Here is a 21,101-nt window from a genome sequence, read left to right as displayed (position 1 = left end):
ATTTTACCTCCTGTGTTGATGAGCAGGTAGCAAACAGTTGAAGCTCTCCCTGTAGGGTGAATATGTGCAGTCACAAAAATAATAATGGGTTTATTTGTGGAGATAAAGTTGAAAGGGCTTCGAAACTGAAAGGGTGGGTTCAGCCCTGTTTTTAAAGAAGAGTTATTTATCAATGTCACTGAACACAATGCTGGATGTTTACATCTATTTTATTCTTCCTCCAGCAGACTACTTCTGAAGAGGGCCTTGAGTGCTTAGATTAGACAGACAGCTGGTGGCATCAGGCAAGTTGTCCCAGCGTTTTTGCTTTGTGGTGGTGTTGTTTTTCCCCCCACCCGCCCCTGTTGGATTCTCTGGGCTGAAGCCTCAGCTACAAGGATTTTTACAAGAAACAAAAGCTAGAATGTAAACAGAGCAGCCTCTCCCCAAATAACCCACCAGCCTCACATCTCCCCTCGCGCTGAAGCGTTTGCAGCCGAAGAGCGTCGTAGCAATTAGCAGGCTCTTAATTAAATTGCTTGTTTGATTTGCATCCAAATTCTAATTTGGATGTTATGTTGGCTTTGATACCTTTTCATTAGCTGGTCCTTTTGAGGAAGGGGGGGGGGAAGGGAAAAACCCCCCAAGACAAATCCTTTTTTTCCTCTTTCTGTGTTTTTTTTTTGCCGCCGTGTGTTTGGGAGGCCTTTGGCATCCCAAGGCGGCGAGGTCAATCGTTTCTGTATCCATTTAGAGGCCATTATTGGTAGGTCACTACAACCTATCAAGCAACTCTCTTATTTTTCCAGTCAGTGACTCGGGAATCCATAGCTGGGTGCAGATAAATGGGATTTCATGGGCTCCTAAACTTGTGGCTTTATTGAAAAGCAGAATATTAACTGCTCCACTGACCAGCTGTCCATTAGAAGCGAGGGGGATATTTTTAGCAAATTGTTTGCCAATCAAGCCCTCCCAACATCTGTAGGGAGAGCCCTTTCAGTCAGCTTGCTTTATAAGCAAATCCAAAAGCTGCTTTTCCCACCTCCACTGAAGTGTTCCCATTTACCTTCTCGCCGTGCCTCTGTCCGTGTCTCGGGGCGTCGGGAGCTATTGTGAGGAGCGCAGCGTGGGAGCCGGGATTCTAAACCCCAGCTTTAACAAGTCCATTTGGGGCTAGCCTGCAGGGCTCCCTGCTTTATTGGCTCCTCACTCAATTTGGTGCTTTGCACGTTTTGCCGCTCCCGGGGTTTAAATGGGTTCTGTCAGCCCTCAGGTCGGCAGGCCAGGCTCTAGGTGACCTGGCTAATAATCGGCTGGGCTCTGGGAGCGGCAGCCTGGCACAGTGTGCAAGGGCAGATGCAGAGAGCTTGCTGCTCTGGACCTGTGAGCAGGCAGCTCACTCTGGCCCTCGGTGGCCAACCAGTTCATTAACCCATTGCTGCTAGCAAAGGGAGAGTCCCAGTGTTTCTGTGCCCTTCATGGCCACTGAATCACAGAACCACAGAATGTTAGGGGCTGGAAGGGATCTTGAAAGATCATCTAGTCCAACCCCCCTGCCAGAGCAGGGTCATCTAGAGCAGATCACACAGGAATGCATCCATGTAGGTTTTGAGTATCTCCAGAGAAGGAGACTCCACAACCCCCCTGAGCTGCTTGTTCCAGTGTCCACTGCTAGGGAGATCCCAGTTTCTGACCCCATAGACCTGGCTCTTAGTGACAAGAATATCTCCAGACTAAATTCAGTCTTTTCAGCCCCCCTGCCATTCCCAAGTGAATGCTCCAATACCAGCTTGCTGTGAATCAGGTCAAGAAATGAACTCCTTTCACAGAATCCCAGCATGCTGGCTGCTGGAAGGGACCGCTAGTCACACTCTCCCCCACTAAAGGAGGGTCATCCACAGCAGGTTGCCCAGGATCACAATGTCCAGGTGGGTTTGGAATCTCTCCAGAGAAGGAGACCCCACAACCTCTCTGGGCAGCCTGCTCCAGGGCTCCAGCACCCTCACACCAAAGAAGTTTCTGCTCCTGTTCAGATGGAACCTCCTGGGTTCCAGTTTGTGCCTGGTGCTTCTTGTCCTGTTGTTGGGCACCACTGGTAACAGTCTGGCCCTATCCTCTTGCTGAGCACTGAGAGGATTCCCTCTCAGGCTGCTCTTCTCTAGGCCAAACAGTCCCAGGTCTCTCAGCCTTTCCTCCTCATAATGATGCTCCAGGCTCCTCAGCATTTTTGTAGCCTCCACTGGGCTCTTTCTAGTAGTTCCCTGTCTGTCTTGAACTGGAGAGCCCAACCTGCTGGCCACATTCTTCTTCATGTACCCCAGGAGACTCTTGGCCATGAGGGCACATTGCTGGCTTATGGAGAGCTGCTTGTCCCCCAGCAGTCCCAGGTCTTTCTCCTGAGAGCTGCTTTCCAGCAGGTCAGCCCTTCATCTGTACTGCTGCAGGGGATTATTCCTCCCCAGGTGCAGGAGTCTACACTTGCCCTTGTTGAAGTTGGAATAGAATGGAATAGACCAGGTTGGAAGAGAACTTCAAGATCATCGTGTCCAACCTATCAACCAATCCAAGCCACCTAATCAACTAAACCATGGCACCAAGCACCCCATCAAGTCCTCCTGAACACCTCCAATGATGGTGACCCCACCACCTCCATCTGCCCAACTCTCCAGGCTTCTTAAATTCCCCATGTTTGCTTCATTCTTCAGTGAAACACCCTTCAGATCTGGAGTGGGGCTGCCAAGCTGAGTTTTCAGGGAGGCTACCAGGTACCCTTTGCCTTTCAGGGTGGTGCCTCCTGGTTTGGCTGGATCATTCCCCTGAGACTGTTGCTCTTGAGTCAGAACTGCCAAGTTACCTGATCCTCTCTGTGTATTTCAGAGCCACAGAAACTAAAAAGAGAAGATACTTTCCACATGGCTGAGTTTTTTTGAATAAATGGTTTCACCTCTTTGTCTTTTGTTTTGCTATTTCATTAGAATGAATATTTTATAGGGATTACTTTTTTATAAGGCAGGAATGTAAGGCCTGCTTCAGCCTGATTTCAGAGCAATGCCAACACTGTCACCTTATTTTACCCCCTCAGATCAGAATCTATTTTGCAGACTGAGGTGGACTCTTGGTTTGACATGGTCCTGGGGTTTGTGGCTATAGTGGAACAAGATGCAGATGAATCATAGAATCAGTAAGGTTGGAAAACACCTCAAAGATCACCAAGTCCAACCTGTCACCCAACACCTCATGACTACTAAACCATGGCACCAAGTGCCACGTCCGATCCCCTCTTGAACACCTCCAGGGATGGTGACTCCACCACCTCCCTGGGCAGCACATTCCAATGCCTAACAACTCTCTCTGTGAAGAGCTTTTTCCCCACCTCGAGCCTAAACTTCCCCTGGTGCAGCTTGAGACTGTGTCCTCTTGTTCTGGTGCTGGTTGCCTGGGAGAAGAGACCAACCCCCTCCTGGCTACAGCCACCTTTCAGGTAGTTGTAGACAGCAATAAGGTCTCCCTTGAGCCTCCTCTTCTCCAGGCTGAACAATCCCAGCTCCCTCAGCCTCTCCTCATAAGGCTTGTGCCATCAACTAAAATGTTGCTGCTTCCCTGCTTCACCCTTCGTGACCTTTCTTCTCTTCACCACAGGGCATCAATTTCTGTCCTGGCCAGAATGTCTCTGGAGTGACAACACACACAAAGGAGGAGCACACGACCCTGCCACTGCTTTTCCACCTGGGAAGGGACCCTGGAGAGAAATACCCTCTGAGGTGAGCCAGTTAACTCTCAGCTTTGTGGAATTCTTTGGCCTGTTTCTTGCAAACCAAGCCAGAAAGCCATTAGTGGTGAAAGCAGTGAAAAGAAAGGAGCAAACGTCCATTTTAAATGGTCAGATTAGGTGGATGTACATCTGGCCATGGCTTGACTCTTTGTTCTGTGTCCTACAACCCCTGACAAAGGAGGCAAAATGCTTTTAGGCAGGACAGGACAGAGTGCAGGGCAAGTGTGGAACAAAAGAGTGGTGCTGGTGAGTGTATGTGTTGGAGCTGTGACTCTCTGTGCATTTTGGGCTCAGGGAAGAAACATCTTGTGGTCTTTGCAATGGTTTTCCTCCTTGTGCTGGAATCTGGGGAAAGCAAACATGGTAACCTTCCCACCCCCTCCCCCCTGCTAAAGGGGCTTCTCCAAAGGCTCTGTAGCTCAATCCTCTTCCATCCTTGAACTCTCCTGGCTGGCTGAATCCGTTTGCCTATAAGCCTGCTCTTGTAACAGTTATCTCCAGTACACACCATGCCCTGAGAGATTTCTGTGAGGATTTATGTAGTCATCAGCCAGCACAGCCCACCTATCAACTTCCCACCTCCAAAAAAAGCTCCCTAGGTGTCCCCACCTCCCCCTTTCCTTCTCCTGACTGAGTTTTACCCTGCAGCACAGCCAGCTGCAAATGGGGGCAGGCAGCGCCGTGGCTTCAACTTGGAAAACATGGAAATAAATAAAGAGGAAACTTAGTGCTGCTGTAGCTGGCAGCACAGAAATGGGTTTGTGCAGCAGCTTTACCAGAGGGATGTTTCCTGAGCTGACAGCACTGCAATTACTCAACTGTTTTAAATAATTGAGTGGCTACACTCGCTCCATTACTTACAAAAGAACTGAGCCTGTGCTGTCCGCTAAGTGTTTTCACTAGAGGGAGAAGGGGAGGGAAACTATTTCCACTTCTCTCTCACTTAACAGCTGAGGACCCTAGAGGTGTGTTATGCAGGGTGGGAAGCTCTTCAGCTCTTGCTTTCTCTCACATTTCAGCACTAATGAATCCAGCAAACCTGCAGCTCTTGTGTTTTAAATTTGGCTCAGCGAAGCCAGGCTGCTGGGCTGGGATTCCAGACGAGACTGTGCCGTGTCTGGTTTAGCAACTGTTTGATTTTTAGGAAGGTGAGTGGATAGCAATGGCTGAGGGGGTTTGGGTGGTTCAGCCTGGAGAAGAGAAGGCTCCAGGGAGACCTTCTTGTGGCCTTGCAGGAATCAAAGGGCTGATAAGAAAGCTGGGGACAGGCATTTAGCAGAGCCTGTTGCGACAGGACAAGGAGTGATCGGTTTGAACTATGAGGAGGGAGATTTAGACTGGAGAGAAGGAAGGAATGTTTTCCACTGTGGGTGGTGAGACCCTGTCCCAGGTTTCCCAGAGAGGCAGTAGGTGCCCCAACACTGGAACCATTCTGGGTCAGGTCGATGGGGGCTGTGAGCAGTATGATCCAGTTGCAGATGTCCCTGCTGACTGCAGAGCGGTTGGACTAGATGGCCTTTAAAAGTCCCTTGCAACCTAAAGCGTTCTGTGGTTCTATGAAACGACCTTTTTTGGTCCCAGGTGGGTTTTTTTTGGTCCCAGGTTTATCCTCTCCCCTCTCCCCAGGGAGAGAAGCTCTTCCCTATCCCTGTCTGCAGCCCCCCACTTTCCCTGTTACTCTGCCGCTCCTTACCACCCCCACGGATCGAGCCCTGAAATGAATTCCAGTGGTACATCTGCAGTCGTTTCTCATATGGTCCCATTGATTTTTGGATGTTCACAAGCTGTTGCTTTGATTGAATTTTATGGCAAGATTATGACACGATTATGGAAAGCTGTGATGTTGTTTAATATGCAGCCCCTGATAGGGAGGGGGGCGGAAAAAAGAGCCTCTTTTTAGTAAATCTTCCTTTCTGCAGCATGTTCTGCCGCTATTGTCTCCTCCCTGGTCACAATGGAAAACTCAGGGGAAGTGGGTCTCCTATATTGAGTGAGGTAATTAAATTATCCTCATTTGTGGAGCTGTTAGTGTTGTCTATTTTTATTTAGCTTAATTATCCCCCTTGGCAGACAGCCCGGTGGGAGTCCCGACACTAATGCTTCTCAGAAGGGAATCCAGCATTCTCCTCCTCCTCCTCCAAGCATACATCTGTCTGTCCATGCATGCTGCCTGGGCTTGTGGTATGCAGGCAGAGAATCATTGCACTTGGAAAAGACCTTTAAGATCATGGAGTGCAACCATTCTCTAGCTCTACCAAGTCTGCTGCTAAACCAGGATAGAATAGAATAGACCAGGTTGGAAGAGACCTTCAAGATCATCTCATATCCCTCAGCACCACATCTTTTAAACACCTTCAGGGATGGGGATGCAACCACCTCCCTGTTCCAGCAGCCTGTTCCAGGGTTTGAGAACACTTTCACTGAAGAGATTTCTTCTAATGTCCAGCCTAAATCTTCCTTAGTGCAACTTGAGGCTGTTTCCTCTCATCCTATCACTTGCTCCTAGGGACAGGAGACCAACTCCCACCTGCCTCTAACCTCCTTTCAGGGAGCTGTAGAGAGCCAGAAGGTCTCCCCTCAGCCTCCTCTTCTCCAAGCTGAACAACCCCAGTTCCTTCAGCTGCTTCTCATAAGACTTACTCTCTGTTTTCCAGCCTCAAGGTCTGAGTGTGTGCACAGCCCGTGCTGGCTCTGCCCCTCCTTTCACCCTCCTGCAGCCTGAGAGGAGCAGGGTGTATCATGGAGCTCTTTCCCCAACTCAGCTCCTCTGGTTCATCATCATGTTGCCAAAACACTTAGAGAAATGCATGTTGCACCCCTGATTTATGGGTACTTTTCCATCTTTTGTGTCATTTACCACTTTGCTTTGTTAATTTAGATTGGCTTTTACTGGTTTTCCTGCTGTGAGGGAGCAGCATGGCACCCCCACACCCTCATCTTTTCTTTCATTTATTCCATGCAGCCTGTTCTTCTCCATGAAATGATTTTAATAACCAGTCATATCTCTTCATTTGCATTAGTTTGGAGTGAGGTCATTTGCAAAATCTCCAGGAAGAGGCTTCATTGCTTTATGAAGGTCAGGCATCACACACACCTCCAGAGAGATTTCCTGCTTAGATGTTTGGGCTCCCTTTGGGATCCTAAGGGAAGCTTGGGGAAGACCTTCTGGCTCTTTACAGCTCCCTGAAAGTATCTTGGAACCAGGTGGGGATTGGTCACTTCTCCCAAGGAATAAGCAAGGGGACAAGAGGAAGCAGCCTCAAGTTGCACCAGGGAAAGTTTAGATTGGACATGAGTAACAATTTCTTCCCTCTTGAGCCTCAACCAGACTGCCCAGAGCAATGGTGGAGTCTTCATCCCAGGAAGGTTTTCAAATCTCTGGTGACATGGTGCTGAGGGTCATGGTTTAGTGGTGACCTGGCAGTGCTGGGTTGGTGATTGGAGCCTGTGATCTTGGAGGTCTTTTCCAACCAAAACAATTTTGTGATTCTATGGTAAGGGATCTCAGAGGCAGGGAATCCTAGAAATCAATCAGCTCAGTCAGCAGCAGCAGCACTCTTGACTTGCAGGGTGGTTAACCCTCATTTGAAATGTCTTTGGGTTGTGACACTGCACACAAGGTCCTGCATGACACCAAGAGACTTCTCCAAGGCCTTGGTTTCAGTTCATCTCATACTATGGGGGTTAGCCTTTTCAGTCTGCACTGGACAGCTGGCTGCTGAAGGGGTCACTGAAGATACAAGTCATTCAAGATCCGGAGGCAGCACATAAAGTGTTCAGTTCCATTGGTTTCATGGTGAAGCAGGAGAAGTTCTTCCTCTTCCTGTCACAGCTCGCTGCACTTCCTGGAGCTTGCCTGCAAACAATACCAGCAAAAGCTTGTTTCCCACAGGAGCACTTTTCAGGCAGTGGAAAAACTGGTCAGGCAATTACAGGCAGGTCCTGTCATCATGTTGAGGACAGGCTGGCAGTTCTGAGCCATATGGCACCCTGCACTTACGCTGCCTTCATGTAAGGCTGTGCATGCATCCCTACCCGTGTCTGACTCGTGGAACAGACCCTCCCCACAGGGTTGTGACTGTTTCCTCCTGCTATTGCCCCTCTGGTTTTGGCTGGACTGCCTCCAGCACCCCAGCTGCTGCCAAGGGACACAGTTGTGTTTGCCAGTTTGCTTTGAAAGATAATTATTGATATTTCTGGGCTGGAACTTCACCACAGCAATCCAACAGCCCCACAGACTTTGCATTTTGTTTGCATTTTTCACAGCAGTGCCAAATGCATGTTGAGTTCTCACATTGCTGCATCCCCAGCAGTGTGGGCAGCAGGTGGAGGGAGGGGGTTCTGCCCCTCTGCTCTGCTGAGGCCTCACCTGCAGTGCTGGGTCCAGAGGAGGTCACAATGATGCAAGTGCTGGAACCTCTCTGCTGTAAGGACAGGCTGAGAAAGTTGGGGGTGTTCAGCCTGGAGAAGAGAAGGCTCCAAGGAGACCTTCTGGTGGCCTTTCAGTGCTTCAAGGGGCCAATCAGAAAGCTGGGGACAGGCTTTTGAGCTGAGCCTGTTGTGACAGGACAGGGGGTGAGGGTTTCAACTAAAAGAGGGAGATTTGGACTGGATAGAAGGGGGAAATGTTTTCCACTGAAAGTGGTGAGACCCTGGCCCAGGTTGCCCATAGAGGTGGGAGATGCCCCATCCTTGGAACCATTGCAGGTCAGGTTGTTTGGGGCTCTGAGCAACCTGCTCCAGCTGCAGATGTCCCTGACTGCAGGGTGGTTGGGCTGGATGACATTTAAAAGTCCTTTCTGACCCAAACCATTCTGTGAGTCCATGTTTTTACATCATGACATCAACAGCCTGGATGGAGCAAGATCCCTCTTGTGTAGCTCACCTTGAGAATGGACATACTCAGTGCTGGCATCAGGTACATTTACAACCCAATTCTTATCCTTTCTCTCTTGGAAGGAGGACTCTCCTAAGAACTGCAGGTCCCTAGGGTCTTCTGAATGAAGCTTGGCACCATAGGATGAGCTCAACACCTGCACGGCTGCAGGATGAGGTGGGGCACGAGCATGCCCACAGGTAGCGCTGAGTCAAAACTGGTATCTGTAGGGGTGGACCTGCAATGCCAGGGTATAGATGGGCATAATGTTTCAGAGGAGTGTGCTTGCTGGTAAATAATCTTTCTTCTGTTTGCCAAAAATGGTGGTGTAACTGCAGTTAGAGAAGTGTCACCTTCCTATGTGGTCGTCGTGGAGCGAACCGTTGGTGTCTTTTGTCATCCCGGAGATTGTCTGTAGATCCCTGTCGGCTGTGGGATAGAAGATGTCTCTTTTGATACAGCTCTCAGCTTTAAAATACCAATAAGGTGATGTGTTAAGCAGTAGAGGCACAAAGCAGAAGCAGTTCTGAGTCTTCAGTGCTCGATTTCCTCCCCAGATGCAGTCACTGGGTGTGGAGGGGTTTGCTTCCTCAGGCTGTGGGGTGCCCTTCTTACCAAAGGTATCTGAATGCAGAACTAAAAGATCTGATAGGGCTGCTGCTCTACTGGAGTCTCTTCTGTGGGGGGTGTTATTTGTCTGCTCAGTACCACACAGGCAACTGACTTGTTTCTCCATTCAAACTGTAGGTGGCAAATTCAGTGACATTATCTGTTGGTAACATCTTTTATGACCTGAGCCACAGAGAAGTTCACACAGGGCCTTTGCTGAAAGACTTCGTTGCTGGGCAGGAAGAACACAAGGGATTATAGAGGGCAAAAGCTGGCACAGCTTAAAGTACAGCTAAGAAAATACCTGCCCTGCACTAGTGAGGCTACAGCTGAAGTATTGTAGCCAGTTCTGGGCTCCTCAGTTCAAGAGAGACAGGGAACTACTAAAAAGAGTCCAGTCCAGAAGCTACAAAGATGCTGAGGGGCCTGGAGCACCTCTGTGAGGAGGAAACGCTGAGAGACCTGGGACTGGTTTGCCTGGAGGAGAGCAGCCTGAGAGGGGATCTGATCAATGCTCAGCAAGAGCTAAAGGACAGGGGGCAAGAGGATGGGGCCAGACTCTTTTCAGTGGTACCCAGCAACAGGACAAGGGAGAAACTGGAACCCAGGAGGCTCCATCTGAACAGGAGCAGAAACTTCTTTGCTGTAAGGGTGCAGGAGACCTGAAGCAGGTTTCCCAGAGAGATGGTGGAAAGATTGCAAACCCACCTGGACATTGTGATCCTGGGCAAGGTGCTGTGGGTGACCCTGCTTTAGCAGGGATCTGGACTAGATGATCTCCAGAGCTCCCATCCAACCCCATCCACACTTGGATTCTAGTTTTTGTATGACTGAAGCTCCAGCACCGAGAGATAAACCCTGCCACCTCCAGCCGCGAATTTCAGCGCAGGGCACTGTGGGGTTAACAGCAGAGCAGGTTCTGCTGGAGATGTTTGGTGAGGGAGGAGATGGGAACAGCTTGCAAAGGCACAATTACACTAAATGAAGGAAGCCCAGACCACACCTGTGCCTGGGACCCTGTGCTCACAATCCAGCCCTGATTGGATCTCTAGGGACTTCCCGGAGGTAAAGTGTCAATTAGTGTAACGACCCTGGACCTTGTCCACTCCCTCCGCTCATTCCGAGCGCGGAATAATTCCTCCTGCGCTGGGGGATCTCTTCTTGCAGACTCCTCACAACACCACCTGCTCACCCCCTCCCTCTTCCAGAGCTATTCCCAGCTCTCCTCCTTCAGGAGTGTTGAACTGGAATAGAAAATGCAGTATGCCCTGGAGGCAGCCAGGGCTGGATCTTCCTGCAGACAACAATGCCCAGACACCTGTGCAGATCACAGCAGCCGGGTTTGGAACAGGGAACGCTGCCCTCACAGCCCAGTCCTGAATCAGGGAAATGAGGGGACTCCATGTAAGAGAGGTTCCCAGCTCCACTGACAAGTGGGATTGATTACCATGATATAACTATCCCTGTCTTACATGTGGGTTAAAGGCAGATTTTGTCTCCAAATGCACGTCCTGCATAGGGCTGGAGACTGTTTTAACCCCTGTGCCATATGCAGTCAGTAAATGCTCTTTGGATCACTGCCTGGATATTGGGTCTTGGTGAGCTTTGTGCAGCTAAACAGGGCTGGGGAGCAAAACCTGAGCTGATCGAAGGGAGGAATGTGAATTTCCATAGGGCCAAGACACAGCTATGAAGATGCTAAGGGGCCTGGAGCAAGCCTGAGAGGAGGAAAGGCTGAGAGAGTGGGGCTGTTTAGTCTGGAGAAGGGATCTTCTCAATGCTCAGCAAGAGCTAAAGGCTGGGGACAAGAGGATGGGGCCAGACTCTTCTCAGTGATGCAAAAGGTGGACAAGGGGCAATAGGGACAAACTGGAACCCAGGAGGTTCCATCTGAAAAGAGGAAACTTTGCTGTGAGGGTGCTGGAGCCCTGGAGCAGGCTGCCCAGAGAGGTTGTGGAATCTCCTTCTCTGGAGAGATTCCAAACCCACCTGGACATCGTGATCCTAGACAACATACTGTGGGTGACCCTGCTCTAGCAGGGGGGTTGAACTAGGTGATCTCCAGAGGTCCCTTTCTAAGCCTCACCATTCTGAGATTCTGTGGAAACCTACCCCCACAGCAGTGTGACTCCAAGTCCAGTTAATACCAGTGCCAGGGCTGGTGCCACTCTGCAGCCCCCTGCTCGGAGGCTTGATACATGTCTGGATGAGGAAGACAGTTCATGTGTTTAATTGAGGCATCAGAAGAAGATCTGTGGTGATCTTCCAGCATTGAATGACACCTTAGAGTGCTTGGGGTGCATCACTGTCATGCACTTCAACATGAGGCAGACAGCTGCCATCGGATACTTTTAAAGCCAGCGTCAACAGGTTTAGCCAGCTTAAGAGCATGCTAAGCCCTACTGAGACAAGGTTTAGAGGTTAGCAGTATGACTTGGAGCCTAATCTATACATGTTCTTCAGCTTGAGCCAGCTTTATGTGTGAAGTGCGAGTCCTTTGTAGGAGCCAAGCCGTTTCTCTCATGCTTTGGGGAAGTCATTCAGCTTCTGCTAAAAGCTGAAATAATCTAAATGCGTCGCCGCCGCAGGGGAGAGCAGTTGAGAAACACCAGGAGCTGAGGTTAGGCCAAGATTTCCTGTCACTGCTGAGCTACTGAAAAAGCCAGGAGTGTCCTGAACATGGGAATTAAGGCAAGAAGATGATTTAAATGACTCGAGCCTACTTTGTTATACTGCGGCATTCACGTGTCTTAGGTTGCTAATGAGCAACAAGGCTGTGGATAAATGCAGCAGTTAAGATTAGAGCAAAAGAAGGGGGGGAGAGGGGGGAAGAAGGGTGGTTTTTTTTTCCCTCACTGCCACAAGGACTGGCAGATTTGGAGCAAAAAGCAGCAGTGGTGACAACATATTGTTTCTCTTTCAGCCAGAGCACAGCTGTGTTTTCCACTGCTCCGTCCAGATTTTTGCTGATTTGGGAGCCTCTGCATGCAAAACAATCTTGCTGGATGAAATTGGGCTGTCTCTTTATCACTTCAATATTTGTGGAGCTTAATTAGTGAGCAGCAACGCTTTATCTTAAGGAGTCCACTTCCAAAAAGAAGATCTTAAATGCTGGAGGGATGACACAAGTGTGTGACTGAAATAAATGCAGGAGATAGCTCCGAGAGCGGCAGGAGGAGGCATTAAATTGGAGTATCTGCTAGCCCCCAACAATTGATTAAAATGTGTATTAATTCATGTTAATCCTTCATATGAGGAGCTTAATAAAGTGTGATTAAGCTCGAGTTTGGAAGAGCTTTAATCCTGGCACAATAGGTGCAGTAGAAACCTCTGAAACATTTGTGTCTCCCTGAGCTGCAGGTCATCTCCATTTCCATCCCCAGAGCATGGGGGCTTTAAAATGTGTCTGGCTCCACTGTCTCATCCAGTTTCCAGCTCCCCTGTCCAAAATGTGGACCTAAGTGCCAGGTCCTGCACTTGCATCACAACAGCCCCATGAGTGCTTCAAGCTGGGGGCAGAGTGGCTGGAAACTGTCTGGTAGAAAAGGACCTGCAGGTGTTGGTCAGCAGTGGCTGAAGATGAGTTAATGTGTGCCCAGGCACCCACAAAGCCCAAGAGCATCATAGCTTGGGTCAACAATAGTGTGGCCACCAGGACACAGATTGTTCTGCTGTGGTCAATATTAGTGAGGCCACACCTTGAATACTGGATTCAGTTTTGGGCCCTCACTCCAAGAAGGACATTGAGATGCTGGAGCAGGTCAAGAGAAGGGCAGTGAGGCTGGTGAAGGGTCCAGAGCACAAGTCTTGTGAGGAGCAGCTGAGGTCCTGAGATTGTTCACCCTGGAGAGAAGGAGGCTGAGGGAAGACCTTCTGACTCTACAACTCCCTGCAAGGAGATTGGAGACAGGTCCAGGCTGGTCTCTCTTCCCAGTGAACAAGTGACAGGACAAGAGGAAACAGCCTCAAGTTGCCACAGGGAAGGTTTAGGTTGGAGATGAGGAACAATTTCTTCACTGAAAGCATGGTCAGGCGTTGGACCAAGCTTCCTAGGGAGCTGGTGGACATCCTAATGCCTAGAGGGCTTTTAAAGCCATGCAGATGTGGTGCTGAGGGACATGGTTTGGTGGTCATGCTGGTGTTGGGTTAATGGTTGAACTTGATGGTCTTAAAGCTCCTCTCCAGTCCAGCCAATTCCATGGTTCCGTGGCGTGCATCCCTGCTACTCACTGGCGGTTTTGGGCAGCCTGGCTGTGTTTGTCTCTGCAGCTTTTGTCTCCATGTGTAGCTCTCCCAGCCTCTGCCTGTCAGCACAGGTTACTGTTAAACCCTCTCTGCCTCCTCTAGAAACCTGCTTTGGTTTTCTCAAGCGTGCTGCCGGGCTGGCAATCCTGCATGGCTTGAATCATGGCCAGAAGCGCTCGCACCAAACTGAAAGGCTTTTGTGCCTCTGGGGTGTGAGAGTGGCTGAGCCAAGTGATGGCTGCCTTCAGTGTCCTCAGCAGTGTGTGAGTCGTGGATGGCCTTTGGCAGCTCCAAACTTCTGCCTGTCCTTCTGTTTTCAGCAGTCTTTGGGGCAGTGGCTGTGTAAGAGCTAAGGCAGGATGCATGGGGAGAGGAGCAAGCAAGCTGGGGAGCTGTCATAGCATTGTTTGGGTTAGAAAAGATCTTTAAGATCACGGAGTCCAACCATTAACCCAGCACTGCCAGGGCACCACTAAACCATGTCCCTCAGCACCACATCCATACTACTTTAAAATCTCTCCATGGATGGGGACTCAACATTGCTCTGGGCAGTCTGGTCCAGGCCTTAACAATGCTTTTGGGGAAATTCTTCCTTATGTCCAGCCTAAACCTCCCTGGAGGCAACTTAAGGCTGTTTCCTCTTGTCCTGCCACTTGTTCCTTGGGAGAAGAGACAACTCCCACCTGGCTCCAGCCTCCTTTCAGGGAGAAGTTTCTTCTAATGTCCAACCTAAGTCTTCCTAGTGCAACTTGAGGCTGTTTCCTCTCATCCTATCACTTGCTCCTAGGGACAGGAGACTGACCCCCACCTGCCTCCATCCTCTTTTCAGGGAGCTGTAGAGAGCCAGAAGGTCTTCCCTCAGCCTTCTTTTCTCCAGGCTGAACAACCCCAGTTCCCTCAGCTGCTCCTCACAACACTTGTGCTCTAGACCCTTCACCTGCTTTGCTGCCCTTCTCTGGACCCACTCCAGCACCTCGATATCCTTCCTGGGGAGCCATGGGTCCAAAACTGCACACAAGAACAGGCTGAATTTTGGGGTGGTCCATAGAGAATCCCAGTCCCAGTGGCAGCCTCTCCACAGGGATGCAGCCCGCTGGGTGTGAGAGCATCAGCTGAGTTCGCTGCGTCTCGTCCTTTCCCATTGCCTTCCGGTTCTCTATCAGCACAGCTCAGGCCCATCCCCACAATCAGCTTCTCTCTGGATGCCTGCCGAGATGTGATTATTTATAGGGCTTACTGGAAACTGTTGGCACATTACTGGGCTTCAAAATGTGATTGTTTTTCAGAGAAGGAAATTAGCTGGAGTGTGGGGCTGGTGGCCAGCTTGGACTGCAAGCAGAGGGAGCCGGAGGTCAGGACCGAGCTGCATTGTTTCTTTTATCTTCAGAAGCAATTTGCTGCTCTGTGGATTGTTTGTGAAGTGACTCTTAACATGATGGACAAAATGAGATCATTGAGTAGCAGTCCTCCATTTCAGAAACACTTGAGGCAGTAGTGAAGCACACCCTGAGCCACTTCAACAAGTACCTGCTGGAGTCAGTGGGTGGAGGAAAAGCTGGGAACTTCTAGCCCTGTGGGAGGGTTTGGAGCGTGACTGATGGGACCCAGCTTGGACTAATAAAGCTCTAATGGAAGAATGTAGATGGGGTAGAACCCCAGGGTGGATGTTACAAAAGAGAGGAGGTATTCTTGTCTTGGCCAAGTCACTTCTATTATTCTTCTCCATCTTCCTGTTTGCATAATGTTAGTTCATCTTACTTGGTGATGGTGAAGTTTTGCTGGCCAGCAGCGGTGGTGTTTGAAACTCTCAGCTCAAGAACACTCTTGAAAAACAAAATGTTGATATTGCCCTTTTTGCCCTTAAAACAAGGGCCTCTGCATGAGGCAGGTGGTGTGGAGAAGCATTTGTGAGAGTGGAGGGTGAATGTGCAGAGAGCTGGGGGGCCTCTTGGGTGACACATTCACAAGATCACCTCAGCAGACTTGTTTATGTGCTAACACGTCTGGCAAGGTGTTTGTCCTGTGTCTAGGAAGCTTCCAATGATAGTCAGTCAAGGCCCAGCTTGAGGACTACCCTTTGTTCATGCCACCTTTCCCCTTGGGGATCAATGTGAGATTGCAGCATATCTGCCCAGCTATCAAGTTTAGAGCCACAGGCACTAGCAAGACTTGAAAGCTGAAGACCCACACTGAGAGGTGATCTGCCAGGAACCGGGTGCTGGCTTGCTGAGGAGAGCAGGTCATCTGCTGTCCTGCTGCCCTGAGTAGAGCATCTGAGAACCACAACCTCCAGGCCTAGCCAGGCTGGATGGACTCCTTCAGCTCACATGTCTTCTTCCCACATGGACCTCACAGAATCATTTAGGTTGGAAAAGAGCTTTAAGCTCATGGAGTCCAACCGTTAACCCAACACTGCCAGGTGACCACTGAAGCATGTCCCTCAGCACCACATCTCCACGGTTTTGGAACCCCTCCAGGGATAAAGACTCCAACACTGCCCTGGGCAGCCTGTTCCTGTGGACTAATAGTGTTGACTTCATGTTTTTGTGTCCTTCTCCTTTGCTATGGTCTAGGAAAAGGTTTCTTAGCAATGCAGATGCTGTCATGATGCCCTGTATGAAGCCCCACTAATGAAAGCTGTGTTTTTTCCACCTTCTAGTTTTGCCAGTGATGAATACCAGAGGGCTATGGAGCAGATATCTGGGGTTGTCCAGCAGCACAAAGCCACCATGTTGCCAGGGGTGCCACAACTGAACGTGTGTGACAAGGCTGTCATGGTGAGTGGTTAAAGCATCAATGCATATGAGAACCCTTAGCTCAAACTAGAGTTTGTAAAGGCTTTGTAAAATGTTGCATAGTCATGGAATCATAGAACTGATTTGGTTGGAAAAGACCCTTTAAGATCATAATACTCTGTTCTACTCTACTCTGTTCTACTCTACTCTGTTGAGTTCAACCATTCTCTAATACTACCAAGGCTGGTGTTAATCCACATCCTTCAGCACCACACCTCTGCTTCTTTTAAACACCTCCAAGGATGAGGATTCAACCACCTCCTTGGGGAGCCTCTTCCACAGTTACACAAACCTTTCAGTGAAGAAGTGTCTTCTAATGTCCAACCTAAACTTCCCCAGGTGCAACCTGAGGCCATTTCCTCTCATCCTGTCTTCTGTTTTAAGGGGTGGGACTGGTACTGTGGCACTTCCTCAGTGATGTGTGTAAATACCTTTGGCCTTGCTAGGTCTCCTCCAATTCCACCCATGCCTGACTTCCTCCAAGTCTTTATGGCTTGTAGCATGACAAACATTTTCCATGCTGTTTTCTTCTTGGAGCTGCACGTTGGCAAGTTACAGTTTGGCTTTCCTGTCAAATGCTGCTGGGTTTGGTGAGAACCTGGGAAAGAAACTGGATGGTTTGTAGGAGGCAAAGTTGTCAGATGACAGGAGTGTGTGTAGTCTGAGGGGCTGTGCCTGTAGACTGACACAAAATAGTAACAGGCAAAATCTTTCTGATGCTGAAATCATGCTCTGAAGCGAACAGTCAGTACTTGTGGCTTAGGATCTGTCTCTAGCCAGAAGGAGAAGTATAAAATGTGGAGCTGTGTCTCCTTAGTGAGGAGGCAAAGATCTTTTTTAGCTTTGTCACATCTCTTTATTTTTGGATGTGAAGCAGGAAAAAGATTTGAAGGACCATTGTTTCTGGGTTGTTTTCTTTCGTTAGTCAACTTTTCCCTTGGTAAACACTGTTCTGACCTCCTCTGGGACTGTTTGGGGTCAGGCACTCTCTCCAGAGAGACCTGCACTGGGAAGCCATTTCTTCTGGTCCACCCATGATAGGCATGCTCCACTGCTCTGCAGCTACCCTGCTGCAGGGTGTTTAGGTGCTGTGAAAACATCTGGTGTCCCTGTTTGGCACCAGACAGTGTCTTCGGGCTGCATAATACGCTGGCCTGGAGGTCCTCTACTTCATGCTGTATCCCAGCTCTCTCCTTGGGGCTATTGAGTCACTCATACCTTGTTCTCTCTCAGCTGGGTAGAAGTTTTTCAGAGCATGGACTCCTCCTTGGCTATGGCAATGCTCTGGGCTTGGCTAAGCCCAGTTACACCCCTCTCTAGTCTGTAAGCAGAGGCAGCTAATCACAGAATCACCAAATCACAGAATTGTTTAGGCTGGTGAAGACCTTTAAGGTCATGGATTCCAACCATGAATCCAGCACTGCCAGGTCACCACTAAAACATGTCCCTCAGCACCATATCTGCATGGCTTTGAAACCCTTCCAGGGATGGGGACTTCACCAGTGCCCTGGGCAGCCTGGTTGAGGTCTTGACAACCCTCAAGAGGGGAAAAAATTGTTCCTCACATCCAACCTCAACCTCCCCTGGTACAACTTGGGTCTGTTCCTTCTTGTTCTGTCACTTACTCCTTGGGAGAAGAGAGTCACAAAACTAAAATAAATAGGCACCAAATTCTTGCCCTTTGAGGCCAGAAATGAAGATAAGCAAATCTCTTGGGGGTGTTAGTACAGCTGGGGTTGATTGAGCCCCGAGTCTCTCTTTGGGAGGTAAATAGCACCTGCTAATACTGTCCCCAGCACTGTCTTCTACATTGTGTCACCCATTTATTTGAGAGGAGCATTTAACATCCTTTCTGGGACAGAGGAGGAGAATTGTCTTTACTTATCCACAAGCAAAGCAGATGGATCATTTTGTAGCTGCTGCAGTCTCAGGCTTGCTGTAAGCACAGCCCTCCTGAGCCGGGGAGGTGTTTGCTGGTCCATCTGTGGTGTATTCCACCAGCAGTGCAGATGAAGCTCCTGCTGAGCCAGTTCTGCCACGTTCTCCTCCTTTGGAAGTGCAAGAGAAGTTGCTTGGAGCAGTGGAGTCGTGCTGGCTGGCTGCAGGTTTGACTTGCAGCACACATGGTGTCTGTCCTCGGGGTTCTCAGCGCTTCCAGCACGGATCCAGGAAAGCCAACTGGGGCTGCCAGGCTGACGCTGACAAGATTTGGGTTTTGACAAAAGAAACAAAGATTTTGCTTGCATTTCTGTTGTTTTCTACAGAGTGGTCCAGCATCTGAAATCTGCAGTGGTGGCTGTGGGCTTTAAAACTGAGAAAGGGATTTAAAACCAGCATTAATGGCTCTGAAACCCTTCCTTGCAGCGAGGTGCCTCCCACCAAAGCTCCCCTCTGTGGTCTCCTCCTTCCAGACATAGCTGGTGTCTCACTGCCATCTGTTGTCAGCTGGGTGGAACAGAAACCTGCTCCTTTTTTTTTTTTCTGGGGATAAGCTTTAATTACAAGAAAACATAAATGATGGGAAATGAAGTTGGTGAAGGGCCTAAAGCACAAGTCATGTGAGGAGCAGCTGAGGGAACTGGGGTTGTTCAGCCTGGGGGGGAGGCCTTCTGGCTCTCTACAGCTCCCTGAAAGGAGGTTGGAACCAGGCAGGGGTCAGTCTTTTCTCCCAAGGAACAAGTGAAAACAGCCTCAAGTTGTAATAGGGGAGGTTTAGGTTGCACATGAGGAACAATTTCTCCCCCCTGAGGGTTGTCAAGGCCTGGCCCAGGTTGCCCAAGGCAGTGGTGAAGTCTCCATCCCTGGAGGGGTTTCAAAGCCACGCAGATGTGGTGCTGAGGGACAGGATTTAGTGGTGACCTGGTTAATGGGTAGAGTCTATGAAGGTATTTTCCAACAAAAATAATTCTGTGATTCAGTGAAGAAGCAGTAAGTGAAATGAAAGGCAGGAGATCAGACCTTTAGTAGGCAGCAGCAGGAATCACCCATGGATGGACAGACCTTGAGAGAGTGAGGGACAAAAAAATGAACCCTGGAGATTTCTGAATGCAGAATGGGAACTGTAACCTGCAGCCTGGATGGTAAATGACAAAACCCCAATGAAACTGGGAAAGTTCCTGTGTCCTGATTTCTTCTGTCCTTGATCCCTTTGGAAGCTGAGCTTTGCAGTGGGCTTCCTTGCACATAAGCTGGAGAAAAGGTAGTTACAGAAACACAGAAATGAGGGAGGCAAATAGTTTTGGTCTGCATACACTGGAATAGTTGTCTCCTAAATGCCTCCTGCTCCATCTGTTCCTGACTTCATCCATCAAAATGCTCATTAAAATCCCATCCTTCTTTTCTCCCCCATACCTTTGGCCTCCTGTTGCCTTTTTTGCAGGTTTCCTCAAGGAAGTGTGTGAATATCTTGGTGCCAGGAATGAGAATTCTCTCATGGAAAATTAGGTTTTCACCTCACGGTCCTCTTACTCTGCCACACTTCAAGGAAGAGAAGGTGGTCACCAGAGTGCCAGCAGACTGTTGTCTGTGCAGTAGAGACCACTGTATCCCAGCAGAGGGAATCATTTGCTCAAGAAGGATTCACAGCCTTTCCTGAAGCTTTGTTTTAGGTAGTGGTTGGAGTGGGGAACTTGTTGAGCCCATGAAACTCCTCTAGCAAGAGAAGTTTCATTTTGCAAGCAGGACATAAAAGTGTCTTTGTGAGGATCAAAAAGGCTTGCTTAGGGCACAAGGCTTAGCAGACACTTGGTATGAATCACCTTTCTATATCTCTTTGTGTGTGTTTTTAACAGAATTGGTCTCCTCCAGGCTGTGAGAAGCTGGGGAAATGCCTGAAACCCCCCAAATCCGATCCTCAGAAGTGCTTTTGGCCTCATTGATCTTCTCTGCAGCCCTCAAGAGCTGCACAAAAAACCACCAACCTCCAAGCTGCTGGACAGAGAGTTTACAAAGCATGTCTTCTCATGTTGGCACTCCTGTTTACACAGGAAGGGTGTGATGGATGCATGATATCATCATTTGCTCTTCCAAAAGGGCCAGTGTTTATGTTGCTGGAGCTCAGGGCTTAGCCTGTGCCCTGCTGGTGGTGCAGTTGTTCCCGTAAATGGTAACTTCTCAGCAAAGACCATTCCAGCTGAGAGAGCTCTCTGGACAGCCACAACTCTGCCATCAGCCCAGCAAAGCCTTGGTTGCCCCTTACCTCTTGCTCCTTCCACCCACCCTGCCCTCCCGCACCACTGCTCGCTCGGATGCCCCAACAGCAGCCACAGGGGGCTGGCTCAGGAAGCTTACAAGCTGCCAGAGATCCCAGCCCAAGCTGCTCTTGTTTGGTTTGCCTGTAACTTGTTGTTTTAACCTTGGAATTTCCATTGTGAACTCTTTGGACACCAACTTGTTTTTCCTTTCTTACTAAACTGGCGAGTGCTGGGTACCAGACTGCTGCTGGTTGCACAAAAGTGCTCCCTCCTGTTCCCAAGTGAGGGGAAAACAGTCTGCCTTCCTTTTTTCCCCCATCTGTAGCTGCAAACATTCCTCATGGAATGGCATAAAGACATTTGAAGATGGCATTTGTGTAAGTATTGCCTTATTGATGCTGCACAGGGTGCTCCTGGGGAGCTGGAGGGTCTGCTCTTCATTCGGAGGTTTCCTTTGTTTCCCAAAATCTGGGTCCAAATATGGTTTAAGGCACCCTTCTGGTCTCATGATCTGGACCCAGGCAACTTACAGGCTCAGAAGTGCCCATTTACATCAGCTGTTAACTCTTGACCCTGTTTCCAGCCTGCCCTCTCTGAGGAATTTTTGTGCTTTCCATAGCCTGGGTGTAGTT

At 49.4% G+C, this 21,101-nt stretch overlaps 1 protein-coding gene across 3 annotated transcripts in view; it reads left to right on the top strand.

The window, feature by feature from the left end:
* GALNS (galactosamine (N-acetyl)-6-sulfatase) overlaps nucleotides 1-20,866 on the top strand; it is a 65,892-nt gene extending 45,026 nt beyond the window's left edge. For all 3 annotated transcript variants that reach the window (XM_054170033.1, XM_054170034.1, XM_054170035.1), the window contains 3 exons: nucleotides 3,619-3,740; nucleotides 16,141-16,258; nucleotides 20,068-20,866. In XM_054170033.1, the coding sequence (XP_054026008.1) occupies nucleotides 3,619-3,740; nucleotides 16,141-16,258; nucleotides 20,068-20,154 (327 nt within the window). In that variant the 3' untranslated portion in view covers nucleotides 20,155-20,866. The remainder of the gene's footprint in view (nucleotides 1-3,618; nucleotides 3,741-16,140; nucleotides 16,259-20,067) is intronic.
* The last annotated feature ends 235 nt before the right edge of the window (nucleotides 20,867-21,101 follow it).

Source organism: Dryobates pubescens, chromosome 19 (genome assembly GCF_014839835.1).
Source record: "Dryobates pubescens isolate bDryPub1 chromosome 19, bDryPub1.pri, whole genome shotgun sequence".
NCBI lineage: Eukaryota > Metazoa > Chordata > Aves > Piciformes > Picidae > Dryobates > Dryobates pubescens.
The sequence above is the reverse complement of the archived record's forward strand: the minus strand, read 5'-3'. Positions and strand labels throughout refer to the sequence as shown.